This window comes from Sus scrofa, chromosome 8 (genome assembly GCF_000003025.6).
Source record: "Sus scrofa isolate TJ Tabasco breed Duroc chromosome 8, Sscrofa11.1, whole genome shotgun sequence".
In the NCBI taxonomy this organism is placed as follows: Eukaryota; Metazoa; Chordata; class Mammalia; order Artiodactyla; family Suidae; genus Sus; species Sus scrofa.
Genome location: NC_010450.4, coordinates 118,420,839 through 118,439,142, shown reverse-complemented (window position 1 = coordinate 118,439,142; position 18,304 = coordinate 118,420,839). Strand labels below are relative to the sequence as shown.

Below are 18,304 nucleotides of genomic sequence, written 5' to 3'. Positions count from 1 at the left end.
AAAATAGAAGTGCCCTATGACCCTCATATCGTTCCTTTCCTGGGTTTTACCCAGAAAAACCAAAAACACTAATTCAAAAAGACACATGCACCCCAGTGTTCATAGCAGCATTATGTACAGTTGCCAAGACCTGGAAGCAACCTAAGTGTCTGTCAACAGAGGAACAGGTAAAGATGTGGTGTGTGTATACAATGGAATTTACTCAGCCTTAAAAAAGGAATGAAATTTTGCCGTTTGCAGCAACATTGCTGGCCCTGAAGGGTATTATACTAAGTAAAATACATCAGAGAAAGATGAATACTGTATGACATTACTTATATGTGGAATCTAAAAAATAAAACAAACTAGTGCATATAACAAAGAAGAAGCAGACTCACAGATATAGAGAAAAACTGGTAGTTACCAGTGGGGAGAGGCAAGGAGGGATGAACAATATAGGAATCGGGGATTAAAAGGCACAAACTGTTAGTGTAAAATAAGGTACAAGGATACATTGTACAACACAGGGAATATAGCCAATATTTTATAATGACTATACATGGAGTATAGCCTTTAAAAAGTTTGAATCACTGTATTGTATATTTGTAACTTACATAATATTGCACGTCAACTACGCTTTGTTTTTGTTTTTTTTTTAAGTGTGCACAGATAAGAAGCCAAAGATTGCATATTTGTTTTTGGCATTCATTAGACTTGAAATGTAAATACAAAGTGACATATTCCTTTAAGGGTGGATCAGACAGATAAAACAAGCAATTTTAATTAATGAAATATAGAAATAAATTCAATCCAAAAAAAAGTAGGAAATGTTTAATTTTGTTTGATTTTCAAAGACTATCTTTCAGAGCTTCCTAATACTGGTTTCAGTAGTTTGTGATAAAATCCCACTTAATCTGGGTTGTTCACTCAAAAGAAAGGAATCGTCTAAGTCAACTGTAATTAAGCTGTTGGTAACATTTTAGGCTTTGAATTCTGATCAGGTTTCAAATTGGTTGTTTTTAGGGAAGTTGAGTTTTCATGTTCCTTGGTATTTCTTTGTTTGACTGTTAAAATATTCAAGTGTGAAAAATCTAGAGAGAGAGCTTTCTTTTAAGTCACTAAAATCTGATTCTTTTGATGTCAGAAAAGAAAAAAAAAAAGACTCGAGATTGGAGGAAGAAGCTTAAATTGATTTGAAGAATTCAGCTGTGCTTTAAATGAACTTGTTTCAACATCCTCTTGAAAGACTGGCCTGCTTCCTGTTGTGTGTCACAGTTGGTTCATCTTCTGTTTGGGAATACCCTTACAATTCCTGACTGACCTAAGAGGGCTTTGAAATGCGGGGTAATTGTCAGAGTTTCAGACTAATTGATCACTTAGTGTCTCTGCAGATTTACTCCAATAGGCTGCTGTCAGTTTGAAGTGTTTATTCTCTTTGGTCCTCTTTAATCTGTGTGATAATCATATCCTTTAGAGGAAACTGTAGATGAAGTTCCCTACTAGTATTTGTTATTTTAAAACTCTCAGTATATTTTCTGTAAATTGGTGTTTCCGTGGTTTGCCTTAGTAGTCTTTGAGGATTTTAGAAGAACTAAGGGTTATTTAATTCAGGACCTACAGCAGGAATAAAAGTTAAGTTCCCTGTCTCCAAGGAAAGTGAGGAAATCTGTCACTAATTTGTAGTGCTGGTGTGTGGGGTTCAGTAGTTGGAAGAATTCATTCATTGAGCAAACAGTTTTGAGCATCTAAACTCCTAAATGTGGTCATGAAGATGTCTGGTAGTAGCTCTGTGGGACTTTCTAAATAACACTCTGCAGTTTCACCAAAAGAGTAATCAAGAGGATGCTTTTACGACAGACTTATGAAACCTTGGTACTCCTCTTGTAATGTGATTTTTAACTTAGAATCTTTTGCCTTCAGCGTTTCCCAAAATACAGTATTTTCTTCATGATTCATTTGTCTCTCTCTCTTTTTTTTTAAGTTTCCAATGTCAGAACCTGTTGCATTTTAATAGAAAGACGATCATGCCAGTAATCTGGCAACCAGAATTCTATTTCTAGTTCTCTTGCTCTCCAACAGTAGGACTGGGGGCAATTTGCATGACTTCTCAGGAACTTTTAATTTCTTCCCTTATAAAATGTGGGTGTTAGGCTACAGAATCTATCTCCAGGTCCTTTATATCAAAATTCTGCACTGAACTAACGTTAGTTCATATTATGAAATAACATGAGCAGGTTTGCCCCATGTGTATTTACTGTATGTCATCGATTATTATTATTTAGTTCTAACTTGTAGGTGAGAATAGCACATAGATAAATTTAGGAAGATAGCTAGAGTTATTCCTTAGAGCTGTCAGTACTAGAAATGGAACCAACATAAGCTGTTTTCAGTAATACAGTCTAGGTTAAGAGTATAGATTCACAAGCAGGGTATCAATCCAACACATCAAAAGGATATATGGAAAATGACACCAAGAAGATAGATAACCTTTAAATTATCAAGACGAAAAGAATTAACCTTTCTCTGGAGTGTTTCTCTTCACTTTATTCTCAGCATAAAATTTTTATTTTCAAAAATATTTTATCTTTATTAAAATATTCATGTTTTAGTTAACTAAGTCATGATTGTAAGTTCATTTGTCTTAATTTAGAGGGTTTGTCCTTTTAACTTTTTTTTTTTTTTTTGTCTTTTTGCCTTTTCTAGGGCCGTTCCTGTGGCATATGGAGGTTCCCAGGCTAGGGGTCTTATCGGAGCTGTAGCCGCTGGCCTACGCCAGAGCCACAGCAATGCAGGATCTGAGCCGCATCTGCAACCTACAGCACAGCTCACGGCAGTGCCGGATCCTTAACCCACTGAGCAAGGCCAGGGACTGAACCCGCAACCTCATAGTTCCTAGCCGCATTCATTAACTGTTGCGCCACGACAGGAACTCCCCATTTCAGTTAACTTTTGTTTTGTCTGTATTTCCTATTCACTTATTTAGCCTGTAGTGTCTGTCCCCATAAAAATAATCTCAGTTTGGTGTTTTTGTTTTCTATCCTGAATATCAGCAGTTTGTTTCAATAACATTTTAGTTCCCTGAAATTTGCATTCAATGGAAACTATTATTTGACTTTGCTTTAAGCCACCTTCCTCACCAATAAACACCACACCCTCTGTTTATTTCCTGGCAGCCCTGATTTAGAGAGATGTGAGGTCTTTAAAAAAAAAAAAAAAAACCCACTAATATTTCCAGCATATACCAATGGTAAGCACTTGAAATAGACATATAAATGCAAAAGAGAAACAAGGCCTCCCTCCATGAACTAATGCAGATCATACCAAACTACTGGTTTTGCAGATCCAGAAACAACTGATTATTGGCAATTTCGTATGGTTCAGCCTTGATATACAGAAAAAGAACTGTTTGGAGAAAGTGAACCAAGTCGGGGCTGAGATTGGAAGTATCCAACTTCCAAACTTGGCTGTGTATTGCGAGTCAGGTGCTGCTTTTAAATCTCGTACCTGCTGTGAAGTCAGTATTTAAGTCTGGAGAAGAAGAAAGGCCAGGTGGAGAAGCCATGTTAGAATCCCAACCCAAGGACCTGGGGGTTCCAGCATAACCAGAGGGCAGTAGCAGTTTGTAGATGCATATAAAGATGAAATCATCTGGCACAGTGCAGAAGATTTCAAACTTGATTACTAATTAAAGTCACTTTTGTTCACTTTGTAAAAATGGTGATGCCCAGCCCTACTTTGAGAAAAGATTCTAGTCTCACTGGCCTGGATCTCATTTTTAAGAGCAGTGGTTCACAACCCTTAGGAGACATCAAAATCACCAGGAGGGCTTGTTAAAACACGATGGAGGAACCCTGCCTCTGAATGTCTGATTCTGTAGGTTTGGAATAAAGCCCAAGAATTTGCATTTTAATAATTTCTCAGGTAATGCAGATGCTGCTGGTCTAGAGAGTACACTTTGAAAATCACTAATGTATTTGACTATGGTATTTTGAGTTTGGAGTTCCTGCTGTGGTGCAGTGGATTCAGAATCCAAATGCAGTGGGTCAGGTGACTGCAGAGGCTTGGGATCAATCCCCAGTCTGGCGTAATAGGTTAAAGGCTTTAGCATTGCCACAGCTGCAGCTTGGATCCAGTCCCTCACCTGGGAAATTCCATGTGTTGTGGCTACAGCCCTAACATTTTTTTTTTAATATATTTTTGTCAAGTTTATTGAAGCATAATTTAAATACTATAACATTCACTGCTTAAAGTGTACAATTCTGTGAGTTTTGAGTGATAAATATTCACATGATCACCCCTGTCAAGGAATAGAATAGTTCCATCACCTCGAAAACATCCCTGTGCAACCCTTTCAGGTCACCTTCCCCAACTGCAGCCTCTGATCTGTTTTCTATCCCTGTAGTTTTGCCTTTTCCAGAATGACATACAAATAGGATCATGTGATAGGTATCCTTTGTTGAGTCTGGTTCCTTTTTTTTTTTTTTTTTTTTTTTTTTTAGGGCTGCACCCTTGGCATATGGAGGTCCCCAGGCTAGGGGGTGAACAGAGCTATAGCCGTCAGCCTACACCACAGCCACAGCAACACAGGATCTGAGCCTCATCTGCAAACTACACTATGGCTCATGGTAATACTGGATCTTTAACCCATGGAACAAGGCCAAGGATTGAACCTGTGTCCTCAGGGTCACTAGTCAGAGTGGTTTCTGCTGAGCCATGACGTGAACTCCTTTTTTTTTTCCCCTTATTTTTGTCTCTTGTCTTTTTAGGGCCACACTCACTGCATATGTTCCCAGGCTAGGGCTCAAATCGGAGCTACAGCTGCCGGCCTACGCCACATCAATTCCAGATATGAGCCGCATCTGCAACCTATACCACAGCTCGTGGCATCTCTGGATTTCCAACCCACTGAGTGAGGCCAGGGATGGAACCCGTGTCCTCATGGATATTAGTCGGGTCCATTAACCACTGAGCCACGACAGGAACTCCAAGTCTGGCTTCTCTCATTTAGCATATGCAGATCAGATTCCTCCAGGTTGTGTGTATATCAGTAGTTTATTCCTTTTAGTCACTAAGTAATATTGCATTGTGTTGATGTATCACCCTGTTGAAAAACATTTGGCTTGTTTGGCGTTTTTAAGGGACAAAGCCACTTTTTATATGAACATAGTTTTCATTTCTCTTGGGTTTGGGTAAATATTGAGAGGATTGTAGGGATGTGCACTAAGAATACTTTTATCTTGGTGAGAAACTGCCAAATTGTTTTCCAAAGTGACTGTACCTCTGTGCATTCTCATGTATTTAACATTTACAATCCTCATTTTTTTGTTCGTTCCATGTGCTAATAATAATAATAATAATAATGCATGCTCTCACTTTTCTTTGGCATTTTATTATAGAAATTTCCAAATATATACAAAAATAGAAAGAATAGGAAAAGGAGCCTTCACTGTACCCATCACCCACCTCCAAAAACTAATGGTTACATGGCTAATCTTGGTTTAAATATACTCCTACCTAGGTAACTTTCAGTTATTCACATCTGATTTAGTTCCACTGTGATAAGAGAATCCTTGGTATAGTTTGATTCTCTTAGATGTATTGAGATTTGTTTTATGGATAGAAAATTGTCCTGTTAGTGAATGTTCTTTGTGCTCTTTAAAAGGATGGGTAGCCTGGTGAAGTTGGATGAATGTTCTGTGAATGTCAGTTGGTTCAGTTGTTTGATAGTGCTGTTCAAGTCTTCTGTTACCTTACTGATTTTCTCTCTCCTTGTTTACTTGTTCAATCAGTTATTGAGAAAAAGATGTTGTAATCTCCGACTGTCTTTACAGATACATCTTTCTCCTTTTAATAAAAGTTTGCTTCTTGTGTTGTAAGCGCCTTTATTAGATGCATGACCATTTCAGATTCTTAATGAATTGATCCCTTTATCACTATGAAATGACCCTCTGTTACTTGGAGCAATTTACTTTGCTCTAAAATAGACCTTGACTGAAACGGATAGATTTACTTCAGCTTTCTTTTGAATAATGTTAGCTTGGAACATATTTTTTCCCATCCTGTTAGTTGTTATAACCTTTTTGTGTCTTAATTCAAAGTAAATATGCACTGCATATCATTGGATCTCACTTTTTATTCAGTCTGACACTCTCTTTTCACGGGGTGTTGAGATAATTTTTACTGAGTGTGATTACTGATACGACTGTGTTTAAAGCTACCATCTTGATCTTCATTTTCTGCTTGTCACATCTGCTCTTTGTTCCCTTTTCCTCTTTTTCTGCCTTCTTTTAGATTAATCCATTATTCATTATTTCATTTTATCTCCTCTTTGGTTTCTGCTTCTTTGTATTTTTTAGCAGTCGTTTTAGGCTTATGCTCTACATCTTTAACTTATAGTGTGACTCTAAGTAGCGTTATATCTCTTTATACATAGCATGTGAACAGTATACTTTCATTTCGCTTCTCTTGGCTTTTGTGCTATTGTGTCATATATTTTATATCTGCATGTGTTATAAATCCTACCATATATTGTTTTTTAATTGTCAGTTATCTGACATTATTCTGTTTTTTTAATTGTCAGTTTTCTTTTCAAAAAACTTTTAAATAAGAGAAAGTATTTTATACTCCCATGTATTGATTTCCTTTCATTTGCCTTACACTACTTGAGTGCTGCTGATAAATTCTTTCAGTTATTGTACATCTTAAAGTTTTTATTTTGTCTTTGCTTTTCAAAGATATTTTTGAAGAGTATAGAATTACAGGTTGACAGGGCTTTTCCGCATGTCCTTAAAATATGCTGCTCCATTGTCTTCTGGCTTGCCTTGTTTCCAACGAGAAGTCTATTATTCTTACCGTCATTCCTCTGTACCTAGTGTGTCAGGTTTTTCTCTCTGTCAGCTTTTCAGATTTTCTCTTCATTGCTGGTTTTCAGCAGTTTGATTATGTTGAGCTTTACTGTTATGTGCTTCATGTTTCTTGTGTTTTGTGGTTCATCGAGACTCTTGGATCTCTGAGTTTATAGTTTTTATTAAAATTTAAAGCTTTTCAGCCATTACTGCTTAAAATATTTTTTCCATCCACTCCTTTGTTTTCTTTTCAGGAATATCAATCTCAAGTATATTTGGCCATCTGAAATTGTCCCACGGCTCATTAATAATCTTTTCTCTTAAAATTTTTCCTCATTTTTTTTGTTTCATTTCAGATGATTCTATTACTGTGTCTACGAGTTCACTAATCTTATTGTCTGTAGTGTCTAATATGTTTTTAATCTTATCTGGTGTGTTTTCCATCTCAGATATTGTAGTTTTCATCTCTGCAGGTTTGTTTGGTGTCTTTTTTTTAATCTTCCATGCTTTTCCTCAACACAATAATACTTTCTACGTTCTCGGCCATGAGCGTCTCTCTCATAGCTATTCAGTGTACTCAACTACAAATTCTGTCTTCTGACTCATATCTAAATCTGTATCTATTGAATGATTTTTATCCCTATGATGAGTTGTATTTTCCTACTTCTTTGCCTGTCTGATAATTTTTGATTGGATAGCAGACATTTTGACTTTTAGATTGTTGGTTGTTGGTTATATATATGTTTTGGTATTCTGTCCAATATTTTTGAGCATTGGGATAAAGTTAAATTTGGGAATAGTTTGCTCCTTTCTAGACTTAGTTTTAAGCTTTTTCAGGGAAATCAGCCTTTAGCCTAGGGTTAGTGTGACACCATTACCTAGGCAATACCTTTCCAACTATTCACCCTAATGTTTCATGTATCACAAGATTTCTTGAATTATTCCATCCCTTTGCATGCTCCAGGAACTATTTTTCCTGTGCTTCCGATGTTTCTTTTCCCAGCTTTGGATCATTTCCTCACACATATGCTCTGAGGGTCCCTGTGTACGTGGTTCTTTCCTCTCTGGTGCTCTGCCTGTGAATTCGAGCCTTGTTGGCCTCTTTTGTCTCCTCATCTCAGAAGATCACCAGGTCCTGTTTGGGCTCCCCTTTCAGTGCTGGAGCCTGGAAGTTCTCTCTAGATATTAAGGCAGCGTAAATTGTAGGATTCACTTTATTTGTTTCCTCTTGCTTAAGGATCACTGTCCTATGCCACCCATTGTCCAGTGTCTCAAAACTATTTTTTCATATGTTTTTTGTTGTTTAAAGTGGAAAATTCAATCAGTCTGTGTTGCTCCATCATCACCTAAAGCAGAAGGCTGACTTTTGTGTTATTTATTACCGGAGTAAATCCATTATTCACATAATGAATAATAAGGATGATGCCTTTTTCATAGGGATTAATTAGATGATATACCTGAAAAGCACTTTACATATGGCAGAGTATAAAGTGCCGCACTCATGTTTATCATTGCTGTTACCTAGGACTTAGCCTAGTTTTCCTGTCGTTATATATGTTCTGTATAGGAGTAAGACCTGAAGGGCCAAAAGATGGAAGTGTTGTTTCTGAAAATCTGCCTATGCCACCATGTGTATCAGTACCTCATGTTGCATGTTTTTCTGGCTGGGTTAATTCATGCATTGATTATACAGCAGACCTTCATTTGACACCCACGTGGCAGCAGTGTTTTAGGCACTGGAGATCTCTGTCCTCAAGCAGCTTACGTTTTGTTGTGTATGTGTGTCTCAACTCTTCCACTTTTTTCTCTCACCATCTGCATAACTCATTCTGTCTCCAGGCCTCTGTATGAGCATTTACCTCATCTGCCTTCACCTCATATTTTCTTTCCCTAGGTTATCTAGTCTTCCCACATTATCTTATTCAATTCAGTCCAATTGCCATAATATTTCTTTCTTCTCCTAGTATTATTTTTCTTTCTGAGTAAAAGCCAGAGGAAAAGTCCTTACAAAGGCCATAAGGCTCTGAAAGATCCGTGCCCCCCCCCTTACCTCTTTGAATGTCTCACTTATTACTGACCCCTTGTTCACATCACTCCAGCCACGTTGGCCTCCTTGCCATTAGTCCTTGTGGACGCCAGGCATGGTCCTGCCTCAGGGCCTTGGCACTTGCTGTTCCTCCCACCCCAAGTGAAATATACCCACATTTCACCCCTCCTCTCCTTCACGTCTTTGTTCAGTTGGCATCTTCTCAGTCGGGCCTCTCTAACCTCTCTGTATTTTTTTAAAAAATTCAAGTGTAGTTGATGTACAGTGTTGTGCCAACCTTTCCATACTTTAAAGTGTCATATCTTCTACCACTTCCTTTCCTGTTCCCCATTTCTGCTTTGTTTTTCTTGGTGATACTTTTTACCTTCTAATGTATGCTATAAAATGTGCTTGTTTCTTCTCTGTTGTTGCACTAGCATATAAATTCTATGAAGGCAGTGATTCCTTTACTGTTCCTTTACAGCCTGGAAATAAGGAGCAAAATAAATATTTGTTGAATAATTGAGTCTCCTTGGCAAGGTGCTTTTTTTGTTTGTTTGTTGTATTACGCTTATTGGATACACTTTCTTATTTCATATACTGTATTTTAAAAACAAATGGCTGAAATATCTTACATATTTTCTTTGGAACCTCTTTAGTTGCTTTAATATCATATTAACATATTTTGTTCTATGGTTATGTAGCTTTTACAAGATAAAAAGTTTCCCATCCCTGATGAAAGGTATACCTCTATCCTGAGTACCCATAGAATTAGACATTCAAATGATAATAAATAATGCTAACCCTACAGATAATCTAGCATGAGAGGGGATTCTATGTAGACTTTAAATCCCATCTGGAAACCCAAGGGTGAGTTAAAAGAAAAAATCTGCCAAATATAGTATGTCTTGCATTCTTTTATAAAAAGTTAGAAAAGTTATCACATCTGGAATTAAAAATTCTTTTTATGCAGCTCTCCTAGAAAATACTTTAAAATGAGTCTAGGTTAAACTTTCTTATGAAACTATATATACCGCATTCCCCTAGTCATAATTTGAAAGTTTCATAAGCTTTGAAAACCAGGAGATGTTTCTGAGTTTACCACAGACTCATTTGGTGGCATTTGGTCAGCCTGACCGGATATGCACCTGGGTATCGTCTTTATCATTCCATTTGGAGAATCTCCTTCGTCTGTTTCACTGCAGGAATAGTGACATAAGTGATTCTAGTGTGGGCCCCAGCGACTAAGGGCCTGTGCATTTTTCCTAAATCCACTTTGCTAAGGTAAAACTAGACTCTTGTCACTGCCTGCCTAACTTTGGTGGTGGTTGTTGCTGTTACTCTTTTTCCCCAGCTTTGCAAACCTGGGTATACTTCATGTGACAAAGAAAAAAGTATTTGAAACACTGGAAGCACGAATGACAGAGGCATGTATAAGGGGCTATAATCCCGGACTTTTGGTGCACCCTGATCTTGCTTATTTGCAAGCGGAAGGTGGAGGGGACCGGCAGCTCACAGGTGAGTGTCCCTCCTCCAGCCCGGCTCTTTGAGAGCACTGGCTCTCCTCCTCCTGTATGTAGACTCTGTGCTCATCCCTGTGGCCCAGGTTTCTCCTTCTCCCAGTCTTTACCCCAGGTTCCCTCACCCTTTTTCCACTTGGAAACCTTGATGGCGTCCTGCTGCCTCCAGAATAAAACCTCTACTTCCGTAGCATAACACACAAAGCCTGGGCCCAGCCCACTCTCCAGCTTTGTCTCCAGTCCCATTTTGTACCCACCTCTCCCCATCACTACCCCCCGAACACCTGGTATGTATCTTCCTCTACCTACAATTGGACACATTTTGGTTTTTCCTGAGAATTTTAACCCTCTTTTGTATTATTTCTGCAATAATATGTGAATGTATTTATTTTTACCACCCTTCTCTTTTCAACCTGTCAAAACCAATTCAGAATTCAAGATATGATTCAAAGAATACCTCCTCTCTTATACCTACCCAGCTCATCTTATTATAAGGAATAATAATTTCTTTGTTCACATAAGTTATCCTCTTTATTTAAAAAAAAAATGCTATGATTCTGTTGCCTTTACTCATTCTTTTTCTTTCAAACCCAATCTTTGTCCTACTCTACATGTCACCACTACTCAGCATGCCCCCATTGCCTACAAAACCCGAATTCTGTCTGCTGGCATTTTAGGCCTCCCAGGAGCTGGCCCCAGCCTGCATTTCCAACTCTGTTTCCCTCTATGCCCTGATTGTCAAACCGAACTACTCCATAGAAGCCCATGATTTCGCACTTCCTCTTCTTGGTACATTCTTTCTTTTCATGCTCTGCCTTCTTTCTGGGGTGGCTTTATGTGTTCTCTTCATAAGTTCAAATTCTACTATCCCTTCAAGATTTAGATCAATGTCTCCAATACCCCAAAGCCTCTGGATTCTCCCCTCCTTTAAATTTTCGTATCACTTCAACTGTAGCTCTTTTATGGTACTTACCACTTAAATTATCAGCTCTTATGATAAGTGGTGAGTTACGTATCATTATATCCATCAACATGAAAGCTCTATCAGAAAGGAAGAAGCCAAGTGCAATTGAGTCATTCGGTTCCTTAAAAGCACTTTTTAAAGCAGTACCTGCCATGTGCCAGGTACTGTGCTAATCACTGTGGAATGAACACAGTTCCAGTGCTCAGGGAGTTTGTGGGAAGACTTAATTTTCACATTCCTCAATACAATGGAGGCATAGTCAGTTTATTGCATTTCATTCTGTCACGTTGTTTGTGCATTTAACGCTTAAGGAGAAAAGGGAAAGGTCAAAGAAGATAGGAAAGGGGAGAGGCATGTGACACATGGAAAACCATTTTTACTGTAACCCTGAGAAAATGCAGGCTGCCTTCTGATGCCTTTGAGTGAACAGACAATTAACAGATTTTTCTTTTAAGTTGATGTTCTTTATTTGGGTTTTACAAAAGCATCCTATCTAAAATGTTCTCATTTTACCCTTTCCCTGTGTTGTCCGGTCCTAGATCGGGAAAAGGAGATCATCCGTCAGGCAGCTCTTCAGCAGACGAAGGAGATGGACCTCAGCGTGGTACGGCTCATGTTTACAGCTTTCCTTCCGGACAGCACGGGCAGCTTCACTAGGCGCCTGGAACCCGTGGTATCTGATGCCATCTATGACAGCAGTGAGTACCGACATATATATATATGTAAAATGATTTTTTTTTCCATTATAGCTGGTTTGCAGTGTTCTGTCAATATTCTACTATATAGCATGGTGACCTAATACATGTATACTTTTTTTTCACATTATGCTCCATCATAAGTGACTAGACATAGTTCCCAGTGCTACACAGCAGGATCTCATTGCTTATCCATTCCAAAAGCAATAGTCTGCATCTGTTAACCCCAAGCTCCCAATCCATCTCACTCCTTCTCCCTCCCCCTTGGCAACCACAAGTCTATTCTCCAAGTCCATGATTTTCTTTTCTGTAGAAAGGTTCATTTGTGCCATATATGAGATTCCAGATGCAAGTGATATCATATGGTATTTGTCTTTCTCTTTCTGACTTACTTCACTCAGGATGAGAGTCTCTAGTTCCATCCATGTTGCTGCAAATGGCATTATTTTGTTCTTTTTTATGGCTGAGTAGTATTCCATTGTGTATACATACCACATCTTCCTAATCCAATCATCTGTCCTTGGACATTTAGGTTGTTTCTATGTCTTTGCCATTGTGAATAGTGCTGCAATGAACATGTGGGTGCATGTGTCTTTTTCAAGGAAAGTTTTGCCCAGATATATGCCCAAGAGTGGGATTGCTGGGTCATATGGTAGTTCTACGTATAGTTTTCTAAGGTACCACCATACTGTTGTCCATAGTGGTTGTACCGCTTGCATTCCCACCAACAGTGCAGGAGGGTTCCCTTTTCTCCACACCCCCTCCAGCATTTGTTATTTGTGGACTTATTAATGATGGCCATTCTCACTGGTGTGAGGTGGTACCTCGTGGTAGTTTTGATTTGCATTTCTCTGACAACCAGTGATGTTGAGTATTTTTTCATGTGCTTGTTGGCCATCTGTGTATCTTCTTTGGAGAAATGTCTATTCAGGTCTTTTGCCCATTTTTCCATTGGGTTGCTGGCTTTTTTGCTGTTGAGTTGTATAAGTTGTTTGCATATTTTAGAGATTAAGCCCTTGTCAGTTGCAACATTTGAAACTATTTTCTCCCATTCTGTAAGTGGTCTTTTTGTTTTCTTTTTGGTTTCCTTTGCTGTGCAAAAGTTTGTCAGTTTGATTAGGTCCCATTGGCTTATTTTTGCCTTTATTTCTGTTGCTTTGGGAGACTGACCTGACTTCTGACGGTAGGCAGCTTGGTGTATTGCCCAGAGCAGACTTCCAGCCCCACCCTCACGGTTACTTACTAGCTTTGATTCTGGGGCAAATAATTTAATCACTTGGAGCCTCACATTTATCATCCTCAAAATGAAAATACTCAGATATAACTGGAAAAGTTGGTGTCTAGATTAAAAATGAAATATTGTGAGATGCTCAGTAAATCTCTTTCCTCAGATACGTGTTTTTGTCTTTTACATGCAATGCCAAACCTCTTATTATTTATGAATTCCTTGCTAGGAGGATATGTTGTTGGTATTCTTAGGTGGAAAAAGTACCTCAGTTTTTTTTTCACTGGGGCTCTGAAGAGGTGTTAATAAAACACAACTCTTATTTCTTATCCATTTTCTTTCTTGCATGTTATAGCTTTATCACAATAGGAATTTCAAGTTAACTAAATGAGCAGTATAGATATTTTGTGGCTTCAAAATTCTATTTCAATCTGTAGTTCCAGGAGGTTTTTTTTTTTTTTAAAGAGTTTTACAGTAGTCTTCAACATTTACCATGCAAACTTTTTGTTTGGTATGCATAATATTCATTAAACAGATACTACCACAAACCTGCAAGAGCAGTATTTAGGCTCATTGAAAGGTTATAGTGTTTGGGCTAAGTAGAAAACTCCATGCCCCATGTACAACAACTAACTGATTTCTCTAATTTAAACAAGTTTGAGGGGAAGTGAAAGTGTTATAAAATGATATAGGTTCATATACCAAAGGTCACCTTAAAATGCAGCTGTTGCAAAAAAAAAAAAAGGAAGCTTTATACTATTACCACACAAAACTTTTGCCCCCTGACCACATAAAATTCTAATTTAGTTTGGGGAAAAGAAATATAGCAGCTCCATTTTTCTTTTCTGTAGAATAAAAATTAATAAATAGTTTTAGAAAATTGTGCCTCTCCTAAATTTCTAGGACTCTTATAAATGATATATCAGTATCATGGGAATAATTTGGGGGCTAAGTCTTGATGTGATTGAAATTCCACACATCCTTTAGTTGACTTCTTCCTGAAACATCAGAAAAACTCCTTCTCTTTCTCTGTTAATCTCTCTTACTGTGTTAGTGAGTCACTCGCATCAGATATGGTGGTAATGAAAGAGCCATGCCCAAGGAGTGCTCTGAGGATTCAGAAGGCAGTTTTGTTTTATTTGGACCCTTGTTAAATCAATATGAGCAAAAGCATATATTTTAACTTTCTTTTGGTTAATGTATGCTCAAGTCAGTGTCCCTCCTAAGAGATTGGCATGTGAAACTGAGGCTTGAGGATGAATCATGATGTGTGTTGTTTTTCTCCTGTGGACAGAAGCCCCCAATGCGTCCAACTTGAAAATAGTAAGAATGGACAGGACAGCCGGATGTGTAACTGGAGGGGAAGAGATTTATCTTCTCTGTGACAAGGTTCAGAAAGGTAAATATATGCTCTGATCTCAAGATGTGAAATATAATTCTGAATATTTGTGAGTCACTTGTTGGCAGTGGGGCCAGTATATCCCTCCCCTGCCATTAAACTCCATTTAAAAATCCACACATTACATCTCTTACAAATTTATGTTGCCCATGTTATTTTTTTAACCCAACTAATCCATTAAAATTTACCACAGAAGTGAAGAGAAATAAGAAAACAGTGTTCACCTTAATCAGTGCTTTGGTATTTGAGCTTAGTTAAACTAAATAAATGAGTAATAGCCCATGCTTCACACACACACAAGATAAATGGTTTACAGTGTAAAATTGTTTATCTTAACAATGCTTCATTGCAGCACTGAGAGAACTTCTCCAAGTATTTTCACCTGACACTGTGATGTCAATGAAGCAAAAGAAGAAGGACTATAAAGAAATTCTCAGACCATATTTCTCTCATAATTTTCACATTCACAAAAGGTTCTTGGCATTTATCTCTCATTAGATACAGTATAAGATAGATAAATTAACAAAAACTGAAGGAGACTTATTTTCTCAAACTCCACTCATTTTTAAAATAAAATGATAGAAAGTATAGTATAATAAAGATCTGCTCACTACAAGGATGAGCATTTTCAAAGTAAGCAGATGTGTAACTGGAAATATGTCTCCTATTTAAGAAAAACTTTGGCTTCGGAAAAAAAAAAAAAAAATCCTGAAGTTCCCGTCGTGGTGCAGCTGAAATGAATCTGACTAGGAACCATGAGGTTTCAGGTTCAATCCCCAGCCTCGGCTCAGTGGGTTAAGGATCCGGCATTGCCATGAGCTGTGGTGTAGGTTGCAGACGTGGCTCAGATCTGGCATTGCTGTGGCTCTGGCGTAGGCTATCAGCAACAGCTCCAATTAGACCCCTAGCAGGGAACCTCCATATGCTGTGAGTGCAGCCCTAAAAAGACAAAAGAAAAAAAAAAAAAAAAGAAAAAGAAAATCCTCATTTGAGGCTAAATGCTCTGAGATAAAAAGGAAAAAAATGAGATCAAATTTTAAGATAAAAGTATGTGTATGTCTTTATCCCCAAAATGTTTACACTTTGTCTGCATATCCTGGTGTCAGCCTTCTGTAACACATTCTATCTATGTAGTATGCATTTCCAGATTCCCAGATGTGCATATATGAGTGAACACAATCTGAGTATCTTTATTTGTAAATATGACTTAAAAGACTCTGAATAACTAGGTCCAGGGTAGTCCTGCCTGAAGGCAGAGGTAGGGACCAGGAAATAATAATTTGTTTTCCCCAACCCTAATATTTGTAAAGGTCTATTTAAGTAGAAATATAAGTTCAGTTTTTGTAAGTCAACAGTGTACTCCTTCCTATGAAATGAAAAGTGAAGCCAGGAAGATGCCGAGTTCCAAGGAGTACTGTCATATTTCTACAGGAGTAGAAGCCACGCCCAAAGTATGAAATTTAGACATTCTAATTCACCCCAGAGGAACTAGACCAACATAATGTTTGTAGAAGTTTCCCAATATGGACTAATAAAGCATTATAGAGAAGTAGCATAGTAGAATGTTTAAGAGCATGGAATCTGAAACTTCACTGTCTGTGTTCAGATCCTGGCCTCCCCATTTACTAGCTCTTCAGTCTTAGGTAAGTTCCTTAACCTCTCTGAACTCTAGTTTCTTTTCTGAAGAAGGAAGATATTAATATCCTGTGCATCACAGAGTAGTTGTGAAGATTAAATCAGTTAATATATACATAGAAAATCACTTATAACAGTGTCTGCTGTATAGTAAACTTCATATAAGTTAAATATTATTATGTAAATCTCTGTCAAGTTGAACCACCTTTTGGGAGTCTAATATTTCTCACTATCCTTCATGTTTCTCAGGAGTGAATTGGTTTAGGGATGGAGAAGGAGAAAGGTCAAAGATTGATTAAGAGAAAACTCAGATTGAATGGGTAAATCTAGCACTCTGTCATTGTAAATGAAACCTGGGCCTATTACTATGGTAACTAATTTAAAATTTTCACTAAAAAGTTTAAGTAATTCCAAAGTCTGTTTTATATAATTACTTTCAAAAAAAGTCTAAGTACGTGGCAGGTAGACTCTTGAACCCGCTTTTTCATCATGTTTGTAAACATGATTACACTATGTAAAATGACACATGTGAATGTGACTGTTTGCAGATGACATCCAGATTCGATTTTATGAAGAGGAAGAAAATGGTGGAATCTGGGAAGGATTTGGAGATTTTTCCCCCACAGACGTTCATAGACAAGTAAGTGGATGATGATGATTCTACATTTCCTGCCTTATTCAAATTCAGCTCTTAGTTTTCATGTATAAAAAAGGAAAAATCATAAATATTTAACTTTTGTAAACAAGCACGGTGTCTCACAGAGTTACCTGCCATAGAATTATGAGCAAGGCTCTGTTAAACCATCGGCTCCGAGACCTTGGCAGGACGTTTCATTGGGGCCAGTATCTGATCACCTCGCCAGAAGGCAGTGGTCCTCAGGTCCTTTAGTTGTAATGTTTTAAGTGTTTGTATTAGTCTGTTCAGGCTTCTATGACAAAATACCATAGATGTAGTGGATTATGCAACAGAAATGTGTTGCTCACAGTTCGAAAGACTGGAAGTCCCGGCTGGTGAGAGCGCTCTTCCTGGCTTGCAGACAGCCGACTTCTTGCTGTGTCCTCGTGACGAGAGAGAGCGAGCCCTCTGATGTATCTTCTTTTAAGAACGCACATCCTGTCCAGTCAGGGCTCTACCCTTCATGACCTCACTTAACCTTAATTACCTCCCTCAAAGCCCTGTCTTCCAGTACAGCCACACTAGCGGCACTAGGGCTTGGGGGGAACAGAGTCATTCCATAAGAGTGTTCTGTCAAAGAGACATGGGAAGATCCATTAAAAGGGGATCTATTGAAAAGTGTTGAAAGGAAGCATCTTCTTGTTGAGGCTGATGTCATCATGGGAAATGAAGATTTCTCGGTGACAGTTGAATCCTGTGACTGAGAGATAAAAATGCTGAATCCTCATCTGAATGAGTACTCTGAGTGATTGAGGATGGACTCAAAGTTGGTAACAATCCAGGTGTCCATCAGTCAGTGGTCAGTTAAATAAATTATGGTGTATCTCTGTGATAGAATATTGTGCAGTTATTAAAAAGATTGAGTACTCTGTGAGCTCATACGGAAAAGTCTCAATGATACAACATTAAAAATTTTTTTAAAGATGGAGATAAAACGAAGTATATATAAAAATTCTCTGTTCATGTCTACATATATGTATACATAAGGAAACTCTGGAAGAATACAACAGCTTAATAACTTCTCTGTGTTTACTTCTGGGCAGACAGGCACACAGCAGGAACTGTCTGGATGAGAGATGGGAATGGCAAGGAGAATTTTCAGTGTGTACCATTGTATTCGTTTTTATATTTTACAAAGCATTGATACGTGGAATATAATACATGGTCAAAAACTCGAACTAAAAAATGTGAAGATGCCTAACTATTCGGCAGTACCAGTGAAAAGGCTGTCTTAGCGGTGTTACAAAATGTCCTGTCCGTGCCTAGATCCTAGGCCATCCTTGCCTCTCAATACACTCATCCCATCACGACGTCTCCCTTAGAAGGTTTAGTTTCCTCTT

The 18,304-nt window shown here is 38.0% G+C and overlaps 1 protein-coding gene across 1 annotated transcript in view; it reads left to right on the top strand.

Annotated features, from left to right (window-relative positions):
* The window catches only part of NFKB1 (nuclear factor kappa B subunit 1), an 87,918-nt gene that overhangs the window by 39,785 nt on the left and 29,829 nt on the right, over nucleotides 1–18,304 (top strand). Inside the window, 4 exon segments of the mRNA NM_001048232.1 lie at nucleotides 10,205–10,368; nucleotides 11,874–12,032; nucleotides 14,549–14,653; nucleotides 16,837–16,928. Coding sequence (NP_001041697.1) covers nucleotides 10,205–10,368; nucleotides 11,874–12,032; nucleotides 14,549–14,653; nucleotides 16,837–16,928 — 520 coding nt within the window.